Source organism: Salvelinus namaycush, chromosome 3, assembly GCF_016432855.1.
Source record: "Salvelinus namaycush isolate Seneca chromosome 3, SaNama_1.0, whole genome shotgun sequence".
Lineage (NCBI taxonomy): Eukaryota > Metazoa > Chordata > Actinopteri > Salmoniformes > Salmonidae > Salvelinus > Salvelinus namaycush.
Window position 1 is genome coordinate 15,766,580 of NC_052309.1, and position 25,114 is coordinate 15,791,693.

General features: G+C 46.0%; 1 protein-coding gene across 1 annotated transcript in view; it reads left to right on the forward strand.

The window, feature by feature from the left end:
• Positions 1-25,114, forward strand: part of LOC120044821 (netrin receptor UNC5C-like) — a 182,812-nt gene that overhangs the window by 62,625 nt on the left and 95,073 nt on the right. The window contains exons 4-6 of the mRNA XM_038989492.1: positions 326-334; positions 587-730; positions 21,019-21,122. Of these exons, the coding sequence (XP_038845420.1) occupies positions 326-334; positions 587-730; positions 21,019-21,122 (257 nt within the window). The remainder of the gene's footprint in view (positions 1-325; positions 335-586; positions 731-21,018; positions 21,123-25,114) is intronic.

The window sequence follows — 25,114 nt, forward strand, 5'->3', positions numbered from 1 at the left end:
GGCTGAGCCGTTGTTACTCCTAGACATTTCCACTTCACAATAACAGCACTTACAGTTGACTGGGGCAGCTCTAGAAGACAGAAATTTGATGAACTGACTTGTTGGAAAGTGGCATCCTATGACAGTGCCACGTTGGAAAGTCACTGAACTCTTCAGTACAGGCCATTCTACTTCCAATGTTTGTCTATGGAGATTGCATGACTGTGTGCTCGATTTTATACACCTGTCAGCAACGGTGTGGCTGAAATAGCCGAATACACTAATTTGAAGGGGTGTCCACATACTTTTGTATATATAGTGTATCTTCTCTAATTTCCTTTCCCAGGTGTGAGAGGTTAGTATTGCCATCCTCTCAATGAAGCTATAGACTGTGCTGCTGGCAACATGTTAGAACTGATATCAATTCCCCTCTCCCCAGGGCCGGTGCCAGGGAGGACAACATTCATTTAACTTTATCAAGCTATAATTTCCCTCAAATGGCTTTGGCTCTGTGTTTTGAATGTCCCGTCTCTCTGCCCAAGGCTATTATTGGTTCTGCTTCTGTATCGAGCCTGTGTACTGACTTTCTTCTCTCTCCACTCCGCAGGCTTGGTGGTGCGAGAGGCCAGTATTGAGATTATACGGCAGCAAGTAGAGGAGCTGTTTGGACCAGAGGACTTCTGGTGTCAGTGTGTAGCCTGGAGCTCTGCAGGGACCACCAAGAGTCGCAAGGCACACGTCCTCATCGCGTGTGAGTAACGCCCTCTACCCTGTCACTATCGAGTCCCCTCAACCCTGTCCTCATTCCTTTCCCCATCCTGTCCCCATCCCGTCCCCATCCCTGTCCCTATTCCTGTCTTCATCCATCCTAGTCTCTATCCCTGTCTCCATCCCTGTCCCCATCCCAGACCCCATCCCAGACCCCATCCCAGTCTCCATCCCAGACCCCATCCCAGTCTCCATCCCAGTCTCCATCCCAGACCCCATCCCAGTCTCCATCCCAGTCTCCATCCTGTCCCCATCCTGTCCCCATCCTGTCCCCATCCTGTCCCAGACCCCATTCCAGTCTCCATCCCTGGCCTCATCCCAGTCCCCATCCTGTCCCAGACCCCATCCCAGTCTCTATCCCTGTCCCCATCCCTGTCCCCATACCAGACCCCACATCAGTCCCCATCCTGTCCCCATCCTGTCCTCATCCCAGTCCCCATCCTGTCCCCATCCTGTCCCCATCCTGTCCCAGACCCCATTCCAGTCTCCATCCCTGGCCTCATCCCAGTCCCCATCCTGTCCCAGACCCCATCCCAGTCCCCATCCCTGTCCCCATCCCTGTCCCCATACCAGACCCCACATCAGTCTCCATCCCTGGCCTCATCCCAGTCCCCATCCTGTCCCAGACCCCATCCCAGTCCCCATCCCTGTCCCAGACCCCATTCCAGTCTCCATCCCTGGCCTCATCCCAGTCCCCATCCTGTCCCAGACCCCATCCCAGTCCCCATCCTGTCCCAGACCCCATTCCAGTCTCCATCCCTGGCCTCATCCCAGTCCCCATCCTGTCCCAGACCCCATCCCAGTCCCCATCCCTGTCCCCATACCAGACCCCACATCATTCTCCATCCCTGGCCCCATCCCAGTCCCCATCCTGTCCCAGAGCCCATCCCAGTCTCTATCCCTGTCCCCATCCCTGTCCCCATACCAGACCCCACATCAGTCTCCATCCCTGTCCCCATCCCTGTCCCCATCCCAGAGCCCATCCCAGTCTCTATCCCTGTCCCCATCCCTATCCCCATCCCAGACCCCATCCCGGTCTCATCCCTGTCCTAGACCCCATCCCAGTCTCCATCCCAGACCACATCCCAGTCTCCATCCCAGACCACATCCCAGTTTCCATCCCTGTCCCCATCCCTGTCCCCATCCCTGTCCCTATCCCTGTCCCTATCCCAGTCCCCATCCCAGTCCCCATCCCAGTCTCTATCCCTGACCCATCCCAGTCCCCATACTGTCCTCATCCCTGTCCCCACCCCAGTCCTCATCCCAGTCCCCATCCCAGTCCTCACAGTCAAAGAGTCACTGAGAGTTCAAGTTGATCTGTATCTGATACGGTGTACAATAGAGACAGTTGTACAGGCAGTCAAGCAAAGGCTCTCATAAGTAATGGCACTTACGTGTTCTTTTGAGCGTGGGTGGGTAAAACAGCCCATAGACTCCAGTTTCATTGTGTATAAACTAGGAGGAACAGAGCAGAGACAGGGAGTGCTGTATACACACAGCACAAGGATATGTTTATACCAACATTTCCGGTTATTTGTTGGTGGTCCTCAAATGCCCTTTTCTTATGTTAGTAATTCTACTGGTCAGTATACCAAATACCAACATGTTTTCCAGTAACAACACATTTATTTCTTCCCTTGCGCTTAAATCAGTTTAATGTGACCCAGAGGACATGCCAATCAAAACGCGAAGGGAGTTGGAAACTCTGACCGAGACGAAACAGAGTAGTTTTATGTCTTTCAGTTGTTGAGTGATCACAACAACAACAACAACAACAACAACAAAAAGAGTACACTAAAATGACAGAAAATGTACTGGAGTTAACTGACGAACTCTGACTGCTCTACTTTTTATCAGCTCTTTTTCTGCTTTATCTTTATCTCTGAGCCATGGGTCTTCTGCAGTCATCGGTATTTGTATGGACCTTATTCATTTCTGACTTCAAGCCATGTTGTGTCCAGTCTCTCTCTTTCTCCAATAGAGTGACAGAGGTCTCTGGGACACTTATATCCCTTTCATACACAGACATACTCATACACATTTTTATACCAGCCTTTTCATAAATCTGAAAGGAGTAGAGATAAAATTTATGGAAAAATATGATTCCTGCATTTTCACAGACCCTGTAACCAAAATACAGGTATTGGATTTGTGTGAATGGTTCTCTGCTTTTTTTTTTACAGGTAAATTCATTAACTGTTGTTTAACACCTCCCTAATTTGGACTGCAAACCCACCCCCATGTTTTAACAACACCCACCAACCCCCACCCCTCCCAGTTTGCCAGTTACCCACTGATATGTATAAAAGGGGTATACGTGAAAATAAGTGGTAAATTAGGGGCTGTTTGAAAGGGGTCATGTTAACATTGCCTTGTATTTTTTACAGTTAATGTACCAAATCTTCTGTCTGATTACTGCTGCGATGGCCACCCTCTGTGTTTAGTAAATGCATTTCGATGGGTGTCAGAGGGGCGGCCACGATGCGTCACTTCTCCATTGGCCTTTCAGAGACCCTGTCAGGATGACTCACTAGACATCTGAGAAAGTGCTGTGTTCATGCCTCTGTTACTACTCATCACCAGCACTCACTTAACAGCATATATACTCATCACCAGCACTCACTTAACAGCATATATACTCATCACCAGCACTCACTTAACAGCAGCTATACTCATCACCAGCACTCACTTAACAGCAGCTATACTCATCACCAGCACTCACTTAACAGCATATATACTCATCACCAGCACTCACTTAACAGCAGCTATACTCATCACCAGCACTCACTTAACAGCATCTATACTCATCACCAGCACTCACTTAACAGCATATATACTCATCACCAGCACTCACTTAACAGCATCTATACTCATCACCAGCACTCACTTAACAGCATCTATACTCATCACCAGCACTCACTTAACAGCATCTATACTCATCACCAGCACTCACTTAACAGCATATATACTCATCACCAGCACTCACTTAACAGCAGCTATACTCATCACCAGCACTCACTTAACAGCATATATACTCATCACCAGCACTCACTTAACAGCAGCTATACTCATCACCAGCACTCACTTAACAGCATCTATACTCATCACCAGCACTCAGTTAACAGCAGCTATACAAGACCCCAGAATGTAGTTAGCAGCAGCTATACTCATCACCAGCACTCAGTTAACAGCAGCTATACTCATCACCAGCATTCACTTAACAGCAGCTATACTCATCACCAGCATTCAGTTAACATCAGCTATACTCATCACCAGCATTCAGTTAACAGCAGCTATACTCATCACCAGCATTCAGTTAACATCAGCTATACTCATCACCAGCATTCAGTTAACAGCAGCTATACTCATCACCAGCATTCAGTTAACAACAGCTATACTCATCACCAGCATTCAGTTAACATCAGCTATACTCATCACCAGCATTCACTTAACAGCATCTAAACTCATCACCAGCACTCACTTAACAGCATCTATACTCATCACCAGCATTCAGTTAACAGCAGCTATACTCATCACCAGCACTCACTTAACAGCAGCTATACTCATCACCAGCATTCAGTTAACAGCAGCTATACTCATTTACATTTTTACATTTAAGTCATTTAGCAGACGCTCTTATCCAGAGCGACTTACAAATTGGAAAGTTCATACATATTCATCCTGGTCCCCCCGTGGGGAATGAACCCACAACCCTGGCGTTGCAAGCGCCATGCTCTACCAACTGAGCCACACGGGACCATACTCATCACCAGCATTTAGTTAACAGCAGCTATACTCATCACCAGCAATTAGTTAACAACAGCTATACTCATCACCATCATTTAGTTAACAGCATCTATACTCATCACCAGCACTCAGTTAACAACAGCTATACTCACCACCATCATTTAGTTAACAGCATCTATACTCATCACCAGCACTCAGTTAACAACAGCTATACTCATCACCAGCATTTAGTTAACAGCAGCTATACTCATCACCAGCATTCAATTAACAACAGCTATACTCATCACCAGCACTCAGTTAACAGCAGCTACAGTCCTACTTCTAATCAAATCAGATCAAATCAAGTTGTATTTGTCACATGTGCCGAATACAACAAGTGTAGACCTTACAGTGAAATGCTTACTTACAAGCCCTTAACCAACAATGCAGTTCAAGAAATAGTTAAGAAAATATTTACTAAATAAAATAACAAGTAACACAATAAAATTACAATAACAAGGCTATATACAGGGGGTAGATAATAAACAGCAAGTAGCAGCAGTGTAAAAAATAAAGGGGGGGGTCAATGTAAATAGTATGGGTGACCGTTTGATTCATTGTTCGGTAGTCTTATGGGTTGGGGGTAGAAGCTGTTAAGGAGCCTTTTTTTGGGCCTTCCTCTGACACCGCCTAGTATCCAGGTCCTGGATGTCAGGAAGCTTGGCCCCAGTGATGTAAGATGCCGAGCAGTTGCCATACCAGGCGTTGATGCTACCGGTCAGGATGCTCTTGATGGTGCAGCTGTAGAACTTTTTGAGGATCTGGGGACCCATGACAAATCTTTTCAGTCTCCTGAGGGGGAAAAGGTGTTGTCGTGCCCTCTTCATGACTTTCTTGGTATGTTTGGACCATGATAGTTTGTTGGTGATGTGGACACCAAGGAACTTGAAACTCTCGACCCGCTCCACTACAGCCCCGTCGATGTTAATGGGGGCCTGTTCGGCCCTCCTTTTTCTATAGTCCACGATCAGCTCCTTTGTCTTGCTCACATTGAGGGAGAGGTTGTTGTCGTCTCTGACCTCCTCCCTATAGGCTGTCTCATCGTTGTCAGTGATCAGGCCTACCACTGTTGTGTTGTCTGCAAACTTAAGTTGGAGTTGTGCTTGGCCACGCGTTCATGGGTGAACAGGGAGTACAGGAGGGGACTAAGCACTCACCCCTGAGGGGCCCCAGTGTTGAGGATCAGCATGGCAGATGAGTTGTTGCCTACCATTACCACCTGGAGGCGGTCCGTCAGGAAGTCCAGGATCCAGTTGCAGAGGGAGGTGTTTAGTCCCAGGGTCCTTAGCTTAGCGGTGAGCTTTGTGGGCACTATGGTGTTGAACCCTGCGCAGTAGTCAATGAACAGCATTCTCATGTAGGTGTTCCTTTTGTCCAGGTGGGAAAGGGCAGTGTGGAGTGCAGACCGTGGCTCGGGTGGTTGATGTCCTTGATGATCTTTAAGGCCATCCTCTGACATTGGGTAGGTGTAGGTGTCCTGGAGGACAGACAGTGTGCCCCCGGTGATGCGTTGGGCAGTCCGCACCGCCCTCTGGAGAGCCTTGTGGTTGCGGGCAGTGCAGTTGCCGTACCAGGCGGTGATACAGCCTGACAGGATGCTCTCAATTGTGCATCTCTAAAAGTTTGTAAGGGTCTTAGGGGCCAAGCTGTTGCGCCTTCTTCACCACACTGTCTGTTTGGTTGGACCATTTCAGATAGTCAGTGATGTGTACGCCGAGGAACTTGAAGCTTTTCACCTTCCCCACTGCGGTCCCGTCGATGTGGATAGGTGGTGCTCACTCTGCTGTTTTCTGAAGTCCACGATCAGCTCCTTCTTTTTGTTGACGTTGAGGGAGAGGTTGTTTTCCTGGCACCACTCCCCCAGGGCCCTCACCTCCTCCCTGTAGGCTGTCTCGACATTGTTGGTAATCAGGCCTATTACTGTTGTGTCGTCTGCAAACTTGATGATTGAGTTGGAGGCATGCGTGGCCATGCAGTCATGGGTGAACAGGGAGTACAGGAGGGAGCTGAGCACACACCCTTGTGGGGCCCCTGTGTTGAGGATCAGCAAAGTGGAGGTGTTGTTTCCTACCTTCACCACCAGGGGGCGGCCCGTCAGGAAGTCCAGGACCCAGCTGCACAGGGCGGGGGTTCAGACTCAGGGCCCCGAGCTTAATGATGAGTTTGGAGGGTACTATGGTGTTTAAGTCTGAGCTATAGTCAATGAACAGCATTCTTACTTAGGTATTCCTCTTGTCCAGATGGGATAGGGCAGCGTGCAGTGCGATGGCGATTGCGTCGTCTGTGGATCTATTGGGGCGGTATGCAAATTGAAGTGGATCTAGGGTGTCAGGTAAGGTAAGGTAGAGGTGATATGATCCTTAACTAGCCTCTCAAAGCACTTCATGATGACAGAACTGTGTGATACGGGGCGGTAGTCATTTAGTTCAGTTACCTTAGCTTTCTTGGGAATAGGAACATTGATGGACATTTGATGGACACAGGAACATTGAAGCATGTGGGGACAGCATACTTGGTTAGGGAGAGATTTAATATGTCTGTGAATACTCCAGCCAGCTGGTCTGCTCATGCTCTGAGGACGCTGCTAGGGATGCCGTCTGGGCTGGCAGCCTTGCGAGGGTTAACACGTTTAAATGTCTTACTCACGTCGGCCACGTAGAATGAGAGCCCCCAGTCCTTGGGAGTGGGCCGTGTCGGTGGCACTGTGTTATCCTCAAATCGGGCGAAGAAGGTGTTTAGCTTGTCCGGGAGCAGGACGTTGGGGTCTGCGACATGGCTGATTTTCCCTTTGTAATCCGTGATCGTCTGTAGACCCTGCCACATACGTCTCGTGTCTGAGCCATTGAATTGCGACTCCACTGACGTTTTGCCTGTTTGTTAATCAGCATCCTGACAGAGCTAACCTTTTCATCAAATCAGAATGGATCCCTCTCTCTTCTCCTCCTATTAGAATGGATCCCTCTCTCTTCTCCTCCTATTAGAATGGATCTCTCTCTTCCCTCCTCCTATTAGAATGGATCCCTCTCTCTTCTCATCCTATTAGAATGGCTCCCTCTCTCTTCTCCTCCTATTAGAATAGATCCCTCTCTCTTCTCCTCCTATTAGAATCGATCCCTCTCTCCTCATCCTATTAGAATGGACCCCTCTCTTCACTCCTCCTTTTTGATTGATCCTTCTCTCTTATCTTCCTATTAGAATGGATCCCTCTCTCTTCTCCTATTAGAATGTCTATATTGTGTTCCAAGATGGCGTAGCAGTCAGACGTGTGTTTTGTCTTGTCCCGTCCTGTCCTGTCCCGTGTAAAAATGGTTTTCCTCATTTTTTCCCCATATCTTTTTCGTATATATTTTAATCTCACTTTCCATCTACGGACTGAATATACTCTCCTGCAACCCGCCTCTCCCAATGTGGCACGGATCTGCTATTTTTATACTTTAGAACCGGAACCCCCATCAGCAGCTAGCCAGCTAACTAGCTACTAACTAGTAGTCAGTTAGCCACTGCTAGTGGTCTTCACCGTAAACTCGGACACCAGACAGCCTCAGCTAGGTCAATACCTGCCAGTCTGCACAGCGCGATATCAACCCAGAGCATATTGGACTGCTTTTTCTCTGCCACATCTCCGGATTCCTACCGCAAGCTCTGAACCTTTACACCGCAGCTTTACATTGCAGCTACCTCTGGCTAATGTCTCTGTCCCGAAGCAAGCACCAGTTAGCCTTGAGCTAGCCTTGAGCTAGGCCCATCTCCCGGCTAGCCGAAGAGGTTCACTAGCTAATTCTTGGGCTACAATACCTCTTTTGTCAATTGGCCTGGACCCTTTACTGCCGACATGGAACCCCGCCGATCCATCACGACTGGTCTGCCGACGTAACCGTCCGAGGTGGTTTCAACAGGCTCTTCCGTTGCGACGTCCCCGAAGGCCCATCTGCTAGCCCCGGCCCACTAGCTGTCTGATTCGCTGTGTCTCCAGCTCAGCTACCATAGTAGTGACTACTGAATCGGCTCCCTGAGTCACCTACTTGCTACTCAGTGGACCCTATGATCACTTGGCTACACATGCCTCTCCCTAATGTCAATATGACTTGTCTATTGCTGTTTTGGTTTATGATTATTGTCTTATTTCACTGTAGAGCCCCCAGCCCCGCCCAATATGCCTTAGATAGCCCTTTTGTTCCACCCCCCACACATACGGTGAGCTCACCTGGCTTAACTGGTGCCTCTAGAGACAAAACCTCTCTCATCGTCACTCAATGCCTAAGTTTACCTGCACTGTACTCACATCCTACCATACCCTTGTATGTACATTATGCCTTCAATCTATTCTTCCACGCCCAGAAATCTGCTCCTTTTTTCAAACGCACTAGACGACCAGTTCTTATAGTCTTTAGCCATACCCTTATCCTACTCCTCCTCTGTTCCTCTGGTGATGCAGAGGTTAACCCAGGCCCTGCAGCCCCCAGCACCACTCCCCAAGTGCTCTCATTTGTTGACTTCTGTAACCGTAAAAGCCTTGGTTTCATGCATGTTAACATCAGAAGCCTCCTCCCTAAGTTTGTTTTATTGACTGCTTTAGCACACTCCGCCAACACTGATGTCCTAGCCGTGTCTGAATCCTGGCTTAGGAAGGCCACCAAAAATCCTGAAATTTCCATCCCCAACAACAACATTTCCCGACAAGATAGAACTGCCGAAGGGGGCAGAGTTGCAATCTACTGCCGAAAATAGCCTGCAGAGCTCTGTCATACTATCCAGGTCTGTGCCAAAACAATTCAAGCTTCTACTTTTAAAAATCCACCTTTCCAGAAACAAGTCTCTCACCGTTGCCGCTTGTTATAGACCCCCCTCAGCCCCCAGCTGTGCCCTGGACACCATATGTGAATTGATTGCCCCCCATCTTTCTTCAAATCTCGTACTGTTAGGTGACCTAAACTGGGATATGCTTAACACCCCGGCCGTCCTATAATCTAAGCTAGATGCCCTCAATCTCACACAAATTATCAAGGAACCTACCAGGTGCAACCCTAAATCCGTAACCATGGGCACCCTCTTAATACACGTTTGCTGTCTTCAACCAGGATCTCCTCATTGCCTGCGTCCGTAATGGGTCCGTGGTTAAATGACCACCCCTCATCACTGTCAAACACTCCCTAAAACACTTCAGAGAGCAGGGCTTTCTAATCAACCTGGCCCGGGTATCCTAGAAGGATATTGACCTCATCCCATCAGAAGAGGATGCCTGGTTGCTCTTTAAAAGTGCTTTCCTCACCATCTTAAATAAGTATGCCCCATTAGAACTAAGAACAGATATAGCCCTTTGTTCACCCCAGATTTGACTGCCCTTGACCAGCACAAAAACATCCTGTGGTATTCTGCATTAGCATCGAATAGCCCTCGCAATATGCAACTTTTCAGGGAAATCAGGAACCAATATACACAGTCAGTTAGGAAAGCTAAGGCTAGCTTTTTCAAACAGAAATTTGCATCCTGTAGCACTAATTCCGAAACGTTTTGGGACACTGTAAAGTCCATGGAGAATAAGAGCACCTCCTCCCAACTGCCCACTGCACTGAGGCTAGGAAACACTGTCACCACCGATAAATCCACGATAATCGAGAATTTCAATAAGCATTTTTCTACGGCTGGCCATGCTTTCCACCTGGCTACCCCTGCAAATGGATGCAGTCTATCACAGTGCCATCCATTTTGTCACCAAAGCCCCATATACTACCCACCACTGCGACCTGTATGCTCTCGTTGGCTGGCCCCCGCTACATATTCGTCCCCAAACACACTGGCTTCAGGTCATCTATAAGTCTTTGCTAGGTAATGCCCGCCTTATCTCAGCTCATTGGTCACCATAGCAACACTCACCAGTTGCACGTGCTCCAGCAAGTATATTTCACTGGTCATCCACAAAGCAAACACTTCCTTTGGCCGCCTTTCCTTCCAGTTCTCTGCTGCCAATGACTGGAACACATTGCAAAAATCACTGAAGATGGAGACATATCTCACTCTCTAACTTTAAGCATCAGCTGTCAGAGCAGCTTACCGATCACTGTACCTGTACACAGCCAATCTGTAAATAGCATACCCGACTACCTCATCCCCATATTGTTATTTATCTTCTTGCTCTTTTGCATCTCTTCTTGCACATCATCATCTGCACATCTATCACTCCAGTGTTAATGCTAATTGTAATTATTTTGCCTCTATGGCCTATTTATTGCCTTACCTCCCCAACCTTCTACATTTGCACACACTGTACATAGATTTTTCTATTGTGTTATTGACTGTACGTTTGTTTATGTGTAACTCTGTGTTGTTGTTTTTGTCGCACTGTTTTTCTTTATCTTGGCCAGGTCGCAGTTGTAAATGAGAACTTGTTCTCAACTGGCCTACCTGGTTAAATAAAGGTGAAATAAAATAAAAATAAATAAATAAAGAATGGATCCCTCTCTCTTCTTCTCCTATTAGAATGGATCTCTCTCTTCTCCTATTAGAATGTATCTCTCTCTTCTCCTCCTATTAGAATGTATCTCTCTCTTCTCCTCCTATTAGAATGGATCTCTCTCTTCTCCTCCTATTAGAATAGATCTCTCTCTTCTCCTCCTATTAGAATGGATCTCTCTCTTCTCCTCCTATTAGAATGGATCTCTCTCTTCTCCTCCTATTAGAATGGATCTCTCTCTTCTCCTCCTATTAGAATAGATCTCTCTCTTCTCCTCCTATTAGAATGGATCTCTCTCTTCTCCTCCTATTAGAATGGATCTCTCTCTTCTCCTCCTATTAGAATGGATCTCTCTCTTCTCCTCCTATTAGAATGGATCTCTCTCTTCTCCTCCTATTAGAATGGATCTCTCTCTTCTCCTCCTAATAGAATGGATCTCTCTCTTCTCCTCCTATTAGAATGGATCTCTCTCTTCTCCTCCTATTAGAATAGATCTCTCTCTTCTCCTCCTATTAGACTGGATCTCTCTCTTCTCCTCCTATTAGACTGGATCTCTCTCTTCTCCTATTAGAATGGATCTCTCTCTCTTCTCCTATTAGACTGGATCTCTCTCTTCTCATATTAGAATGGATCTCTCTCTTCTCCTATTAGAATGGATCTCTCTCCTCCTCCTTTTTGATTGATCCCTCTCTCTTCTCCTCCTATTAGAATGGATCATGGTCTCTTCTCCTCCTATTATAATGGATCTCTCTCTTTCCTCCTCCCATTAGAATGGATCTCTCTCTTCTCCTCCTTTTTGATTGATCCCTCTCTCTTCTCCTCCTATTAGAATGGATCTCTCTCTTCCCTCCTATTAGAATGGATCATGCTCTCTTCTCCTCCTATTAGAATGGATCTCTCTCTTCCCTCCTCCCATTAGAATGGATCTCTCTCTTCTCCTCCTTTTTGATTGATCCCTCTCTCTTCTCCTATTAGAATGTATCTCTCTCTCTTCTCCTATTAGAATGTATCTCTCTCTCTTCTCCTATTAGAATAGATCTCTCTCTTCTCCTATTAGAATGTATCCTCTCTCTCTTATCCTATTAGAATGTATCTCTCTCTCTTCTCCTATTAGAATGGATCTCTCTCTCTTCTCCTATTAGAATGGATATCTCTCTTCTCCTATTAGAATGGATCTCTCTCTTTTCATCCTATTAGAATGGTTCTCTCTCTCTTCTCCTATTAGAATGTATCTCTCTCTCTCTCTTCTCCTATTAGAATGTATCTCTCTCTCTTCTCCTATTAGAATGTATCTCTCTCTTCTCCTATTAGAATGGATCTCTCTCTCTTCTCCTATTAGAATGTATCTCTCTCTCTTCTCCTATTAGAATGTATCTCTCTCTCTTCTCCTATTAGAATGTATCTCTCTCTCTTCTCCTATTAGAATGGTTCTCTCTCTTCTCCTATTAGAATGGATCTCTCTCTCTTCTCCTATTAGAATGGATCTCTCTCTCTTCTCCTATTAGAATGGATCTCTCTCTTCTCCTATTAGAATGGATCTCTCTCTTCTCCTATTAGAATGGATCTCTCTCTCTCTTCTCCTATTAGAATGGATCTCTCTCTCTTCTCTTATTAGAATGGATCTCTCTCTCTTCTCCTATTATAATGTATCTCTCTCTCTTCTCCTATTAGAATGGTTCTCTCTCTCTTCTCCTATTAGAATGGATCTCTCTCTCTTCTCCTATTAGAATGGATCTCTCTCTCTTCTCCTATTAGAATGGATCTCTCTCTCTTCTCCTATTAGAATGGATCTCTCTCTTCTCCTATTAGAATGGATCTCTCTCTCTTCTCCTATTAGAATGGATCTCTCTCTTCTCCTATCAGAATGGATCTCTCTCTCTTCTCCTATTAGAATGGATCTCTCTCTCTTCTCCTATTATAATGTATCTCTCTCTCTTCTCCTATTAGAATGGATCTCTCTCTTCTCCTATTAGAATGGATCTCTCTCTCTTCTCCTATTAGAATGTATCTCTCTCTCTTCTACTAGAATGTATCTCTCTCTCTTCTCCTATTAGAATGGCTCCCTCTCTCTTCTCCTTCTATTAGATTTTCCTGAATGGATTGCTCTCTCTCTCTCTTCCCCCCCCCCCCCTTGGTTTCCCAGGACCACCTCATAGACAGCCACAGTCCTTCTCTGCAGACTAGTGGAAACTCTGTGATGGTTTTCCCATTGGCCCCCTCCCGCTCACCCTCTTCCCAAAACAGATGGTTTAATCAGGGGCACTCAGGGCTGATAAATACAGATGGTGGTTAGGTGGTGGTGGGGGGGCATACAATGATCAATGTTAGTTAACACTGTGAGGCGGGTGGAGTAGTGAAGGCTGTGCACTGTGGACCCGGGGTATTCTTTTTATTGTGTGATTTGTGGGGCTGTCGTGGTGTGTTTCGTCAGCGTGTAGGAGGGTTTGTGTGTGTGCGTTATTTTGAGTTATTACACTCCATAGGTCCCATCTGTTACTATGACATTGACTCTTACTGGCCAGTGATTTACCAGACTCCACCTCCCTTTCCATGGTTACGCTGAGATACCTTTGACCTGACGTACCCTTCGGGGGACGAATATATTTCTATCTTATAGATCACTAGTGCTTTTTTTAAAAATTAATCGCTCTTGCTTTACTTTCTATGCAACTTCACAGTGATGTTCTCTACTTGTTGTGACCCCTTTCTCAGAGTGACTTGCCATCATTCTTGAGGTGTTTTGATTCAGTCATTAAACCCCATAGAGACCCTGAAATGGGTACAACAAAGAATGTCCCTCAAATGACTTAGGGACTTACACTGAAATTGTATTTGTTTGTGGCCTTGTTATTTCTCACAAAACTAGTAAAACTAGTCAAACTAATTAAGTTTCACCTTGGTAATTGTCTTTGGTTGCCAGTCCTCTAGTTTACGTCTGAATCAGGGTTTAATTGTTTATTAAGAGAGAGAATGCGTCGGGAAAAAACATAACTGAGATTTCTGTTAATTTAGCATGACAAGTAGCCAAACACCATGCACTTAGCATAATGGAAGTCAGATGTAGTGTTAGCTGGGAGCTGTAGGGAGGCTTGGGGAGGCCAACGTATTCCTGTGGTTTATGGGCGCTGTAGGCAGACCTGTCTTCTCTTGAGAGCCAGGTCTGCCTACAGCGCCCATTCTCAATAGCAAGGCTATGCTCACTGAGTCTGTACATAGTCAAAGCTTTCCTTATGTTTGGGTCAGTCACAGTGGTCAGGTATTCTGCCACTGTGTACTCTCTGTTTAGGGCCAAATAGCATTCTAGTTTGCTCAGTTTTTTTGTAAATTCTTTCCAATGTGTCAAGTAATTATCTTTTTGTTTTATCGTGATTTGGTTGGGTCTAATTGTGTTGCTGTCCTGGGGCTCTGTGAGGTCTGTTTGTGTTTGTGAACAGAGCCCCAGGACCAGCTTCCTTCGGGGACTCTTCTCCAGGTTCATCTCTCTGTAGGTGATTGCTTTGTTATGGAAGGTTTGGGAATCGCTTTCTTTTAAGTGGTTGTAGAATTTAACGGCTCTTTTCTGGATTTTGTACACTAAGGATATTTTTGCAGAATTCTGCATGCAGAGTGTCAATTTGGTGTTTGTCCCATTTTGTGAATTCTTGGTTGGTGAGCAGACACCAGACCTCACAACCATAAAGGGCAATGGGTTCTATAACTGATTCAAGTATTTCTAGATCCTAATTTGTAATGAGAATGAGAGTTGACCTCTTCTCTTCCTGCAGGGGATATGGAGCGGTGAGATGATCAATGACATGTTTCTATTCCAGTTGTACTTCTCTCTATGGGGATCGTCCTCCATGCCTGGTTCCTCTCTAGGTTTCTTCCTAGGTTCCTGCCTTTTCACTGTTTTTCCTAGCCACTGTGCTTCTACAACTGCATTGCTTTCTCTTTGGGGTTTTAGGCTGGGTTTCTGTATAAGCACTTTATCTGCTGATATAAAAAGGGCTTTATAAAGGCATTTGATTGATTGATTAACAGGAGACAGGAGATCATGAAGCCAACTGAACGTGAGCAAGACAAAGGAGATGATCGTGGACTCCAGGAAAAGGATGGCCGAACATACCCCCATTCACATCGACGGGGCTGTAGTGGAGCGGGTCGGGAGTTTCAAGTTCCTTGGTGTCCACATCAGCAACAAACTATCATGGTCCGAACACACCAAGAAAGTCATGAAGAGGGCACGACAATGCCTTTTCCCCCTCAGGAGACTGAATAGATTTAGCATGGGTCCCCAGATCCTCAAAAAGTTCTACAGCTGTACGGACCATCAAGAGCATCCTGACCGGTTGCATCATCGCCTGGTATGGCAACTGCTCGGCATCCAACCATAAGGCGCTACAGTGGGTAGTGCGTACAGCCCAGTACATCACTTGGGCCAAGCTTCCTGCCATCCAGGACCTATATACTAGGCGGTGTCAGAGGAAGCCCCATAATTTTTCTAAGACTCCAGTCAACCAAGTCATAGACTGTTCTCTCTGCTATCGCACGGCAAGAGGTGCCGGAGCGCCAAGTCTAGGTCCAAAAGGCTCCTTAACAGCTTCTACCCCCAAGCCAATAGAATTTTGAACAATTAATCAAAAGACCACCAAGACTAAGGGGGGTAAGCCTTCCGGCCTGCTGCACGACATCACAGTTCTTTAAAGGGGAATTAGAAAAACTTTCAGCTTCATATTCATCATCTCCAGCACCACCCCAACATCAACATATGTGAAAATGGCGCATTTCTGTTTTGTAGTAAAAATGATATAGATAAGTGTTTCCAATGACATCATCAACCAATTAGTAGACAATTAGTAGGCAATTAGTGGGCAATTAGTAGGCAATTAGTAGGCTATGCTGATGCTGGGGTGTTGCTGGAGATGATGAATATGAAGTTGAAAAATTGTGAAGTTTCCCTTTAATAGCATTGGTTGAGATCCTCTCTCTCTCTCTCTCTCTCTCTCTCTCTCTCTCTCTCTCTCTCTCTCTCTCTCTCTCTCTATCTCTCTCTTCCTCCCTCTCTCTCTCTCCCTTCTTCCCACTCCATCTCTCCCCCCTCCTACCCCCCTCTCTTCCTCTCCTTCCCTCTCTCTCTCTATGTCAGCAGCAGATTCAGACTTGCCATGTCACGCCCTGAACATAGTAAGCTGTTTCTTCTTTGTGTTTGTTGGGGCGTGACGGTGACTTGGGTGGGTTATCTAGGTGAATTTGTATGTCTGTAGTGGCCTGATATGGTTCCCAATCAGAGGCAGCTGTTTATCGTTGTCTCTGATTGGGGATCATGTTTAGGCAGCCATTTCCCTTTTGTGTTTGTGGGATCTTGTCTACAGTAAGTTGCCTTTGTGCACTCCAGTAGCTTCACATTTCGTTTGTGCTTTTGTTGTTTTGTTTAGTGAGTTTCTCTTTATTAAAATGATGTGGACCTCTATGCACGCTGCGCCTAGATCTACTCTTTTCAACGATCTTGACAGAAGATCCCACCAACAAAGGACCAAGTAGCGTGCCCAGGAGGAGGAAGTATCCTGGACTTGGGAAGAGATCCTGGATGGGAAGGGATCCTGGACTTGGGAGGAAATCCTGGCAGGACAGGATCGCCTTCCTTGGCGGGAGTCGCCTAGGAGCATGAGAAGACAGCAACGACGTCGGGGAGGTAGGCCACAGAAACCCAAGAACATTTTGGAGGGGGCCACATGGAGCAGTCGGCGAAGTTGAGGGGTGAGTCAGAGACTGTCGAGGAGTTATTGGACAAATTAGAGGAGAGTGAACGGAGGGGAGAGTTAGAGACCTTCGAGGAGTTGTTGATCAAATTGGAGGAGAGTGAAGAGAGAGAGCTGTTGGTTTGGCGTAGTATGCACGGCATTCGCCCTGAGGAGCGTGTTAGCTGTTCGATGCCACCTGTGCCAGTTCCTTGTAGTCGTCCTGAAACGTGTGTTAAAGTTCCGGAACAATTGATGCCGGCTATGCACACCAGGTCTCCAGTGTACCTTCACAACCCAGTGCGTCCTGTGCCAACTCCTCGCACTCTCCCTCAAGTGCGTGTCCCCAGTCAGGTCCGTCCTGTTCCTCTTCCCGCACTCGCCCTGAGGTGCGTGTCATCAGCCCGGTGCCACCTGTACCGGTCCCACGCATCAGGTCTCCAGTGCGCATCCACAGTCCAGTACGTCCTGTGCCTCTTCCCCGCACTCGCCCTGAGATGCGTGTCATCAGCCCGGTGCCACCGGTACCGGTCCCACGCATCAGGCTTCCAGTGCGCCTCCCCAGTCCAGAGCTTCCGGCGACAGTTCCCAGTCCAGAGCTTCCGGCGACAGTTCCCAGTCCAGACCTTCCGGCGACGTTTCACGGTCCAGAGCTTCCTGCGACGTTTCACGGTCCGGAACCTCCAACGACGGGCCACGGTCCGGAACCTCCTGAGACGGGCCACGGTGCGGAACCTCCTGAGACGGGCCACGGTGCGGAACCTCCTGAGACGGGCCACGGTGCGGACCCTCCTGAGACGGGCCACGGTGCGGACCCTCCTGAGACGGTCTACGGTGCGGACCCTCCTGAGACGGTCTACGGTGCGGACCCTCCTGAGACGGTCTACGGTGCGGACCCTCCTGAGACGGTCTACGGTGCGGAACCTCCTGAGACGGTCTACGGTGCGGACCCTCCTGAGACGGTCTACGGTGCGGACCCTCCTGAGACGGTCTACGGTGCGGAACCTCCTGAGACGGTCTGCGGTCCGGAGCCTCCAGCGATGGACGGCGGTCTGGAGCCTCTGGCGACAACCCACGGTCCGTCCGGAGTTTCTGGTGATGCGCCCCGCACCGGAGCCGCCCCCGACGCCCTGCGTCATGCATCCTAGATGCCCACCCGGACCCTCCCCTATTGAGTCAGGTTTTGCGGTTGGAGTCCGCACCTTTGGGGGGGGGGGGGATACTGTCACGCCCTGAACATAGTAAGCTGTTTTTTCTCGGTGTTTGTTGGGGCGTGATGGTGACTTGGGGGGGTTATCTAGGTGAATTTGTATGTCTATGGTGGCCTGATATGGTTCCCAATCAGAGGCAGCTGTTTATCGTTGTCTCTGATTGGGGATCATATTTAGGCAGCCATTTCCCTTTTGTGTTTGTGGGATCTTATCTACAGTAAGTTGCCTTTGTGCACTCCAGTAGTGTCATGTTTCGTTTGTGCGTTTGTTGTTTTGTTTAGTGAGTTTGTCTTTTTTTAAATGATGTGGAACTCTATGCGTGCTGAGCCTTGGTCTACTCTTTTCAACGATCGTGACATGCCACTGGGTAGCAGTCAGATTGTGTGGATGTGGGCATTTGTGTGTTCTAGTTTGCTCACAATACAATGGTGACAAGGAGACCATTTCTGAACCAGCTTGGTGGAGCATTTTTGGATCTGCGTGTCTGCAGATCTTCTTTCTTCCAGAAACCAAAAACAAAATGATAAAGCCATCTACAACCATACATTCCTATTTTACGTTCGCACAGGATGTCTACAGCAACCCTATTTTATCACATTCCAGAATGACCTGATTTAAGGAGAATCTGACTAAATCTTTCTACAGAAGTTGGTGGAATGCTTAACTACCCCAAAGGGTGGTTTCCATGGATACTGAGAGGTGCTGAGGTAAAAACTGATGTTCGGGAGTTCTGACCCAAAGAAATTAGGAAGCTCTCTCTCACGACATCACAACCACATCACAAATATCCTTGACTCTCGGTCTCTGACTTTCTGAAGGGTAATATTCTTATACCGGATGCACTATGTCCGTCCATATAGGTCACTGATTGCATGCGTATCTGGCCCTACAGCAGAAAGATCTGAAGTGAACCATTTCATTTCAAACTGACATAAAGAGGTGGATTGGTATCAAATACATCAAACACATGGTTTCCACATTACTATGAGCCTCCTGTGTTGTACAGTATGTGAAAGTGTATGGTTTGCTTTTCTCTTGGTTGTGTACCGATGGCCGCTGAGGGGTTAAAACTCAGAGGAAGAGTTCATGGAAACCCTTGACTCAGTGTACTTATAGAGAATATATCATTTTCAGCTTGGCTTGCCATTCAGCTCTGGGCTTTCTTTGCTTTGTAAGCAGGGCTGGTCCATGCTTGGTTTACCAGAGATAGTCAGAGTAGGGTTCATATCAGCTCCTCCAGCCCATTCTCAGGGATTACACACTGTGGCAGGGAGTTACTGTGGGCGTGGTGTGTGTGTGTGTGCTAGTAGACACTATGGGCTATATTCTATATTTGGTGACCGGATTTTCAATATGTCTAAACAAGAATCGAACTGCATGAATATTTAAATTCATACACACACTCAACAACATTTTTTTAAATAGAAACAAAAATAACCACTGCTGCATTAACTCACCACTGCATTAACTCACTACTGTATTAACTCACTACTGTATTAACTCACTACTGTATTAACTCACTACTGTATTAACTCACCACTGCATTAACTCACCACTGCATTAACTCACTACTGTATTAACTCACTACTGTATTAACTCACTACTGTATTAACTCACTACTGTATTAACTCACTACTGCATTAACTTGAGTTTTTTGCTATACAGGAACATTGTTATTCTAGACTATTCTGTAAATGTGGTTACTCTGTTTGATTAAATGTTCTGTGTCAGGGAGTTAGTGTGGTTCAAAAGCAGAACAGGGATGTTGCAGGCTGTGGAAAGTACTGTCACTGGAGTTTGAGTGTACGACTGTGTACTTGATGCTCCACTGAGTCTGTTCTCTTGCAATTGTAGTGCTACAGCTCCCTCTCTGCTCCTCTGTCAGCCTGTGTCCCAGCAGCTGATGATATATGTCTTATGAGCTTTGGGTTTCAGTGTAGCATGAGAGAGAGAGAGAGAGAGAGAGAGAGAGAGAGAGAGAGAGAGAGAGAGAGAGAGAGAGAGAGAGAGAGAGAGAGAGAGAGAGAGAGAGAGAGAGAGAGAGAGAGAGAGAGAGAGAGAGAGAGAGAGAGAGAGAGAGAGAGAGAGAGAGAGAGAGAGAGAGAGAGAGAGAGAGAGAGAGAGAGAGAGAGAGAGAGAGAGAGAGAGAGAGAGAGAGAGAGAGAGAGAGAGAGAGAGAGAGAGAGAGAGAGAGAGAGATTCCAAGGAGTGCATGTTTTGGTTGATGATGATCCGTTGATTATTTGATTCAGTAGTGCTAGGGCAAAAACCAAAAGGACCGTGTTTGGGAAACGCTGCTAAATGCAGGAAATATTATAGCTGTGTACTGAGAAACGACAGTCTACAAGCTTCAAAGCCTTTTTTTAATCAAATACATTGCCATATCAAAGACATCATTGCCATGTCAAAGACGTCAGTTACCATATCAGAGACATCAGTTACCATGTCAAAGACGTCAGTTACCATGTCAAAGACGTCAGTTACCATGTCAAAGACGTCAGTTACCATGTCAAAGACGTCAGTTACCATATCAGAGACGTCAGTTACCATATCAGAGACGTCAGTTACCATGTCAAAGACGTCAGTTACCATGTCAAAGACGTCAGTTACCATGTCAAAGACGTCAGTTACCATGTCAAAGACGTCAGTTACCCTGTCAAAGACGTCAGTTCCCATGTCAAAGACGTCAGTTCCCATGTCAAAGACGTCAGTTACCATGTCAAAGACGTCAGTTACCATGTCAGAGACGTCAGTTACCATATCAGAGACGTCAGTTACCATGTCAAAGACGTCAGTTACCATGTCAAAGACGTCAGTTACCATGTCAAAGACGTCAGTTCCCATGTCAAAGACGTCAGTTACCATGTCAAAGACGTCAGTTACCCTGTCAAAGACGTCAGTTCCCATGTCAAAGACGTCAGTTCCCATGTCAAAGACGTCAGTTACCATGTCAAAGACGTCAGTTACCCTGTCAAAGACGTCAGTTCCCATGTCAAAGACGTCAGTTACCATGTCAAAGACGTCAGTTACCATGTCAAAGACATCAGTGCCATGTCATGTGAGGAATATGTTACATAATGTTTATCTATGGTTTGTCTTTCTCCAGATCTCAGGAAGACGTTTGACCAGGAGCCTCTGGGAAAGGAAGTGTCTCTAGAACAGGAAGTGCTTCTTCAGTGCCGCCCCCCAGAAGGAATCCCTGCTGCTGAGGTAAGGGTCAAAGGTTATGGCTCAAAGCTACAGTGACTCTCTGGTATTTGGTCGTCCAATGAATGAACATAAACAGTCAAGTAAAGCAGGTAACTTTAACTGGTTAACAAACACTTATCCTGAAAGTCAGCCTGAAAATGCAGAACTGTTGTGTCGCTGGAGCTACTGAGCAGCAGAGCCTAAAGCTGTAGCCCCATAATGTCAGATACACTGGGACCCCATGTCTCTACTCCTCCTTAACAGATGGCAACTCCAAGCCCTCCTCACTCCTGATCTTAACGAATAGAGCTGGCTATGCCGCAAACAACATGACAAAGCAATACGATGTACAGCTCTTAAAACAACCAAATGTTTTCCAGCCTCATTGTGTGTCTTTTTTTACCCACCGATAAAGTTGAAGGAAATCCTTCAATTGCACTTCCTGCAGGGAAGATTAGAATTGTCCTGCTCTGAAGGAGAGGTTTGGTAGTAGAGCTGCAGGGACTGTTAGAGCTAGTTTCCTCACACTCAATTACCATTGTTCCTGATGTGTTATGGTTCCCACCATCAACCACATTCCTGGAAGCTTGTTTTAATAAAAAACTGTATTAATAGTGATTGTTAGAATCTTAAGATGTTGTATCTTTTAAGTGGCCTGGATTTGAGATTTAAGTTGTATTGTATCTAAGTTGTATTGTAAGCATGCCCCTTTCAAACAATTTAGAAGAACAGATATAGCCCTTGGTTCACTCCAGACTTGACTGCCCTTGACCAGCACAAAAACATCCTGTGGTGTACTGCACTAGCATCGAATTGTCTCTGCGATATGCAACTTTTCAGGGAAGTCAGGAACCAATATACACAGTCAGTTAAGAAAGCAAAGGCTAGCTTTTTCAAACAGAAATTTGCATCCTGCAAATTTGCATTTGCATCCTGCATCCTGCACTAATTCCAAAAAGTTTTGGGACACTGTAAAGTCCATGGAGAATAAGAGCACCTCCTCCCAGCTGCCCACTGCACTGAGGCTAGGAAACACTGTCACCACCGATAAATCCACGATAATCGAGAATTTCAATAAGCATTTCTCTACGGCTGGCCATGCTTTCCACCTGGCTACCACAACCCCGGCCAACAGCTCTGCACCCCCTATAGGAAAATGGCCCAAGCCCCTCCCCCCGCTTCTCCTTCACCCTAATCCAGACAGCTGATGTTCTGATAGAGCTGCAAAATCTGGATCCCTACAAATCAGCTGGGCTAGACAATCTGGACCCTCTCTTCCTAAAATTATCCGCCGTCATTGTTGCAAACCCTATTTACTAGTCTGTTCAACCTCTCTTTCGTATCGTCTGAGATTCCTAAAGAATGGAAAGTGGCCGCGGTCATCCCCCTCTTCAAAGGGGGAGACACTCTAGACCCAAACTGTTATAGACCTATATCTATCCTGCCCTGCCTTTCTAAAGTCTTCGAAATCCAAGTGAACAAACAGATCACCAACCATTTCGAATCCCACCGTACCTTCTTCGCTATGCAATCCGGTTTCCGAGCTGGTCATGGGTGCACCTCAGCCACGCTCAAGGTCCTAAACGATATCATAACCGCCATCGATAAAAGACAGTACTGAACTCTCCTTCCAGACTCATATTAAGCATCTCCAATCCAAAATTAAATCTAGAATCAGCTTCCTATTTCGCAACAACGCATCCTTCACTCTTGCTGCCAAACATACCTTCGTAAAACTGACTATCCTACCGATCCTTGACTTCGGCGATGCCATTTACAAAATAGCCTCCAACACTCCTCAGCAAATTGGATGCAGTCTATCACAGTGCCATCCGTTTTGTCACCAAAGCCCCATGTACTACCTACCACTGCGTCCTGTATGCTCTCCTCGCTTCATATTCGTCGCCAAACCCACTGGCTCCAGGTCATCTATAAGTCTTTGCTAGGTAAAGCTCCGCCTTATCTCAGCTCACTGGTCACCATAGCAACACCCACCCGTAGCACGCGCTCCAGCAGGTATATTTCACTGGTCATCCCCAAAGCCAACATCTCATTTCACCGCCTCTCCTTCCAGTTCTCTGCTGCCAATGACTGGAACGAATTGCAAAAATCATTGAAGTTGGAGACTTATATCTCCCTCACTAACTTTAAGCATCAGCTATCTGAGCAGCTTACCGATCGCTGCAGCTGTACACAGCCCATCTGTCTAACTACCTACCTCATCCCATATTTGTTTTAGTTTTTTTCTGCTCTTTTGCACACCAGTATTTCTACTTGCACATCCTCATCTGCACATCTATCACTCCAGTGTTAATTGCTAAATTGTAATTACTTCGCCACTATGGCCTATTTATTGCCTTACCTCCTTACTTCATTTGCACACACTGTATAAAGATTTTTCTATTGTGTTATCCCATGTATAACTCTGTGTTGTTGTTTTTGTCGCTTTGCTTTATCTTGGCTAGGTCGCAGTTGTAAATGAGAACTTGTTCTCAACTGGCCTACCTGGTTAACCTCTCTGGGGTAGGTGGGACGCAATCGTCCCACATGGCCAATAGCCAGGGAAAATACAGAGCGCCATATTCAAATAAAATGATATAAAAATCAAACTTTCATTAAATCACACATGTAAGATACCAAATTAAAGCTACACTCGTTGTGAATCCAGCCAACATGTCAGATTTCAAAAAGGCTTTTCGGCGAAAGCATAAGATGCTATTATCTGAAGATAGCACAACAGTAAACAAAGAGAGTAGCATATTTCAACACTGGAGGCACGACACAAAACGCAGAAATAAAAATATAATTCATACCTTACCTTTGACGAAATTCTTTTGTTGGCACTCCAATATGTCCCATAAACATCACAAATGGTCCTTTTGTTCGATTAATTCCGTCGATATATATCCAAAATGTCAATTTATTTGGCGCGTTTCATCCAGAAAAACACAGCTTCCAACTTGCGCAACGTCACTACAAAATATATCAAAAGTTACATGTAAACTTTACCAAAACATTTCAAACTACTTTTGTAATACAACGTTAGGTATTTTTAAACGTTAATAATCGATCAATTTGAAGACGGGATGATCTGTGTTCAATACAAAAAGAAAACAAACTGACGCAACTTTTTTGGTAATGTGCCTCTCTCAAACAATTTACTTCAAGTGACCCTCTTTTACGATGGCCGTACTTCTTCATTACACAAAGGAATAACCTCAACCAATTTCCAAAGACTGGTGACATCCAGTGGAAGCGGTAGGAACTGCAAACAAGTCCCTTAGAAATTTGGTGTCCCAATGAAAACTCATTGAAAAGACAGTGACCTCAAAAAAATAAAAATTCGGAATGGTTTGTCCTCGGGGTTTTGCCTGCTACATAAGTTCTGTTATGCTCACAGACATGATTCAAACAGTTTTAGAAACTTCAGAGTGTTTTCTATCCAAATCTACTAATAATATGCATATCTTATATTCTGGGGATGAGTAGAAGGAAGTTGAAATTGGGCATGCTATTTATCCAAAAGTGAAAATGCTGCCCCCTACCCCGAAGAAGTTAAATAAAGGTGAAATAAAATAAAAAATAAATCTGCTTTAAGATGGTATTGTATCTGGCTCAGATATGCCAACCCCTCAGGATGCCTTACTGAACTAAATTAGACAATGCCAATAACTAGAAGTAGAAGTTATATCCTATGTCAAACTCTCTTTATGTCAGAATAGAACATTGTTTTTTCAGTAGCTTGTCTTAGTCATTCTCTTATAATAATACTGAGTTGTTCCACACTTTCTAATGCCCAGAAAAGCACTCCTCTTTCAGCTGCTGCCTCACTGGGCTTTTCATGGCCATGTTTGGGTATTTCCTGAAGGCTGGCCAGTCATCACAATGTGGGTAAGGGAGGGACAACGTGTAGTTATCGGCAATAAGAGCAGGGCTTCTAAACTGTGTCACTGTGTATTATCCTCCATCTGCCAAGTAGCACCCTTCCCTACCCCACATCGTCCCTATTCTAC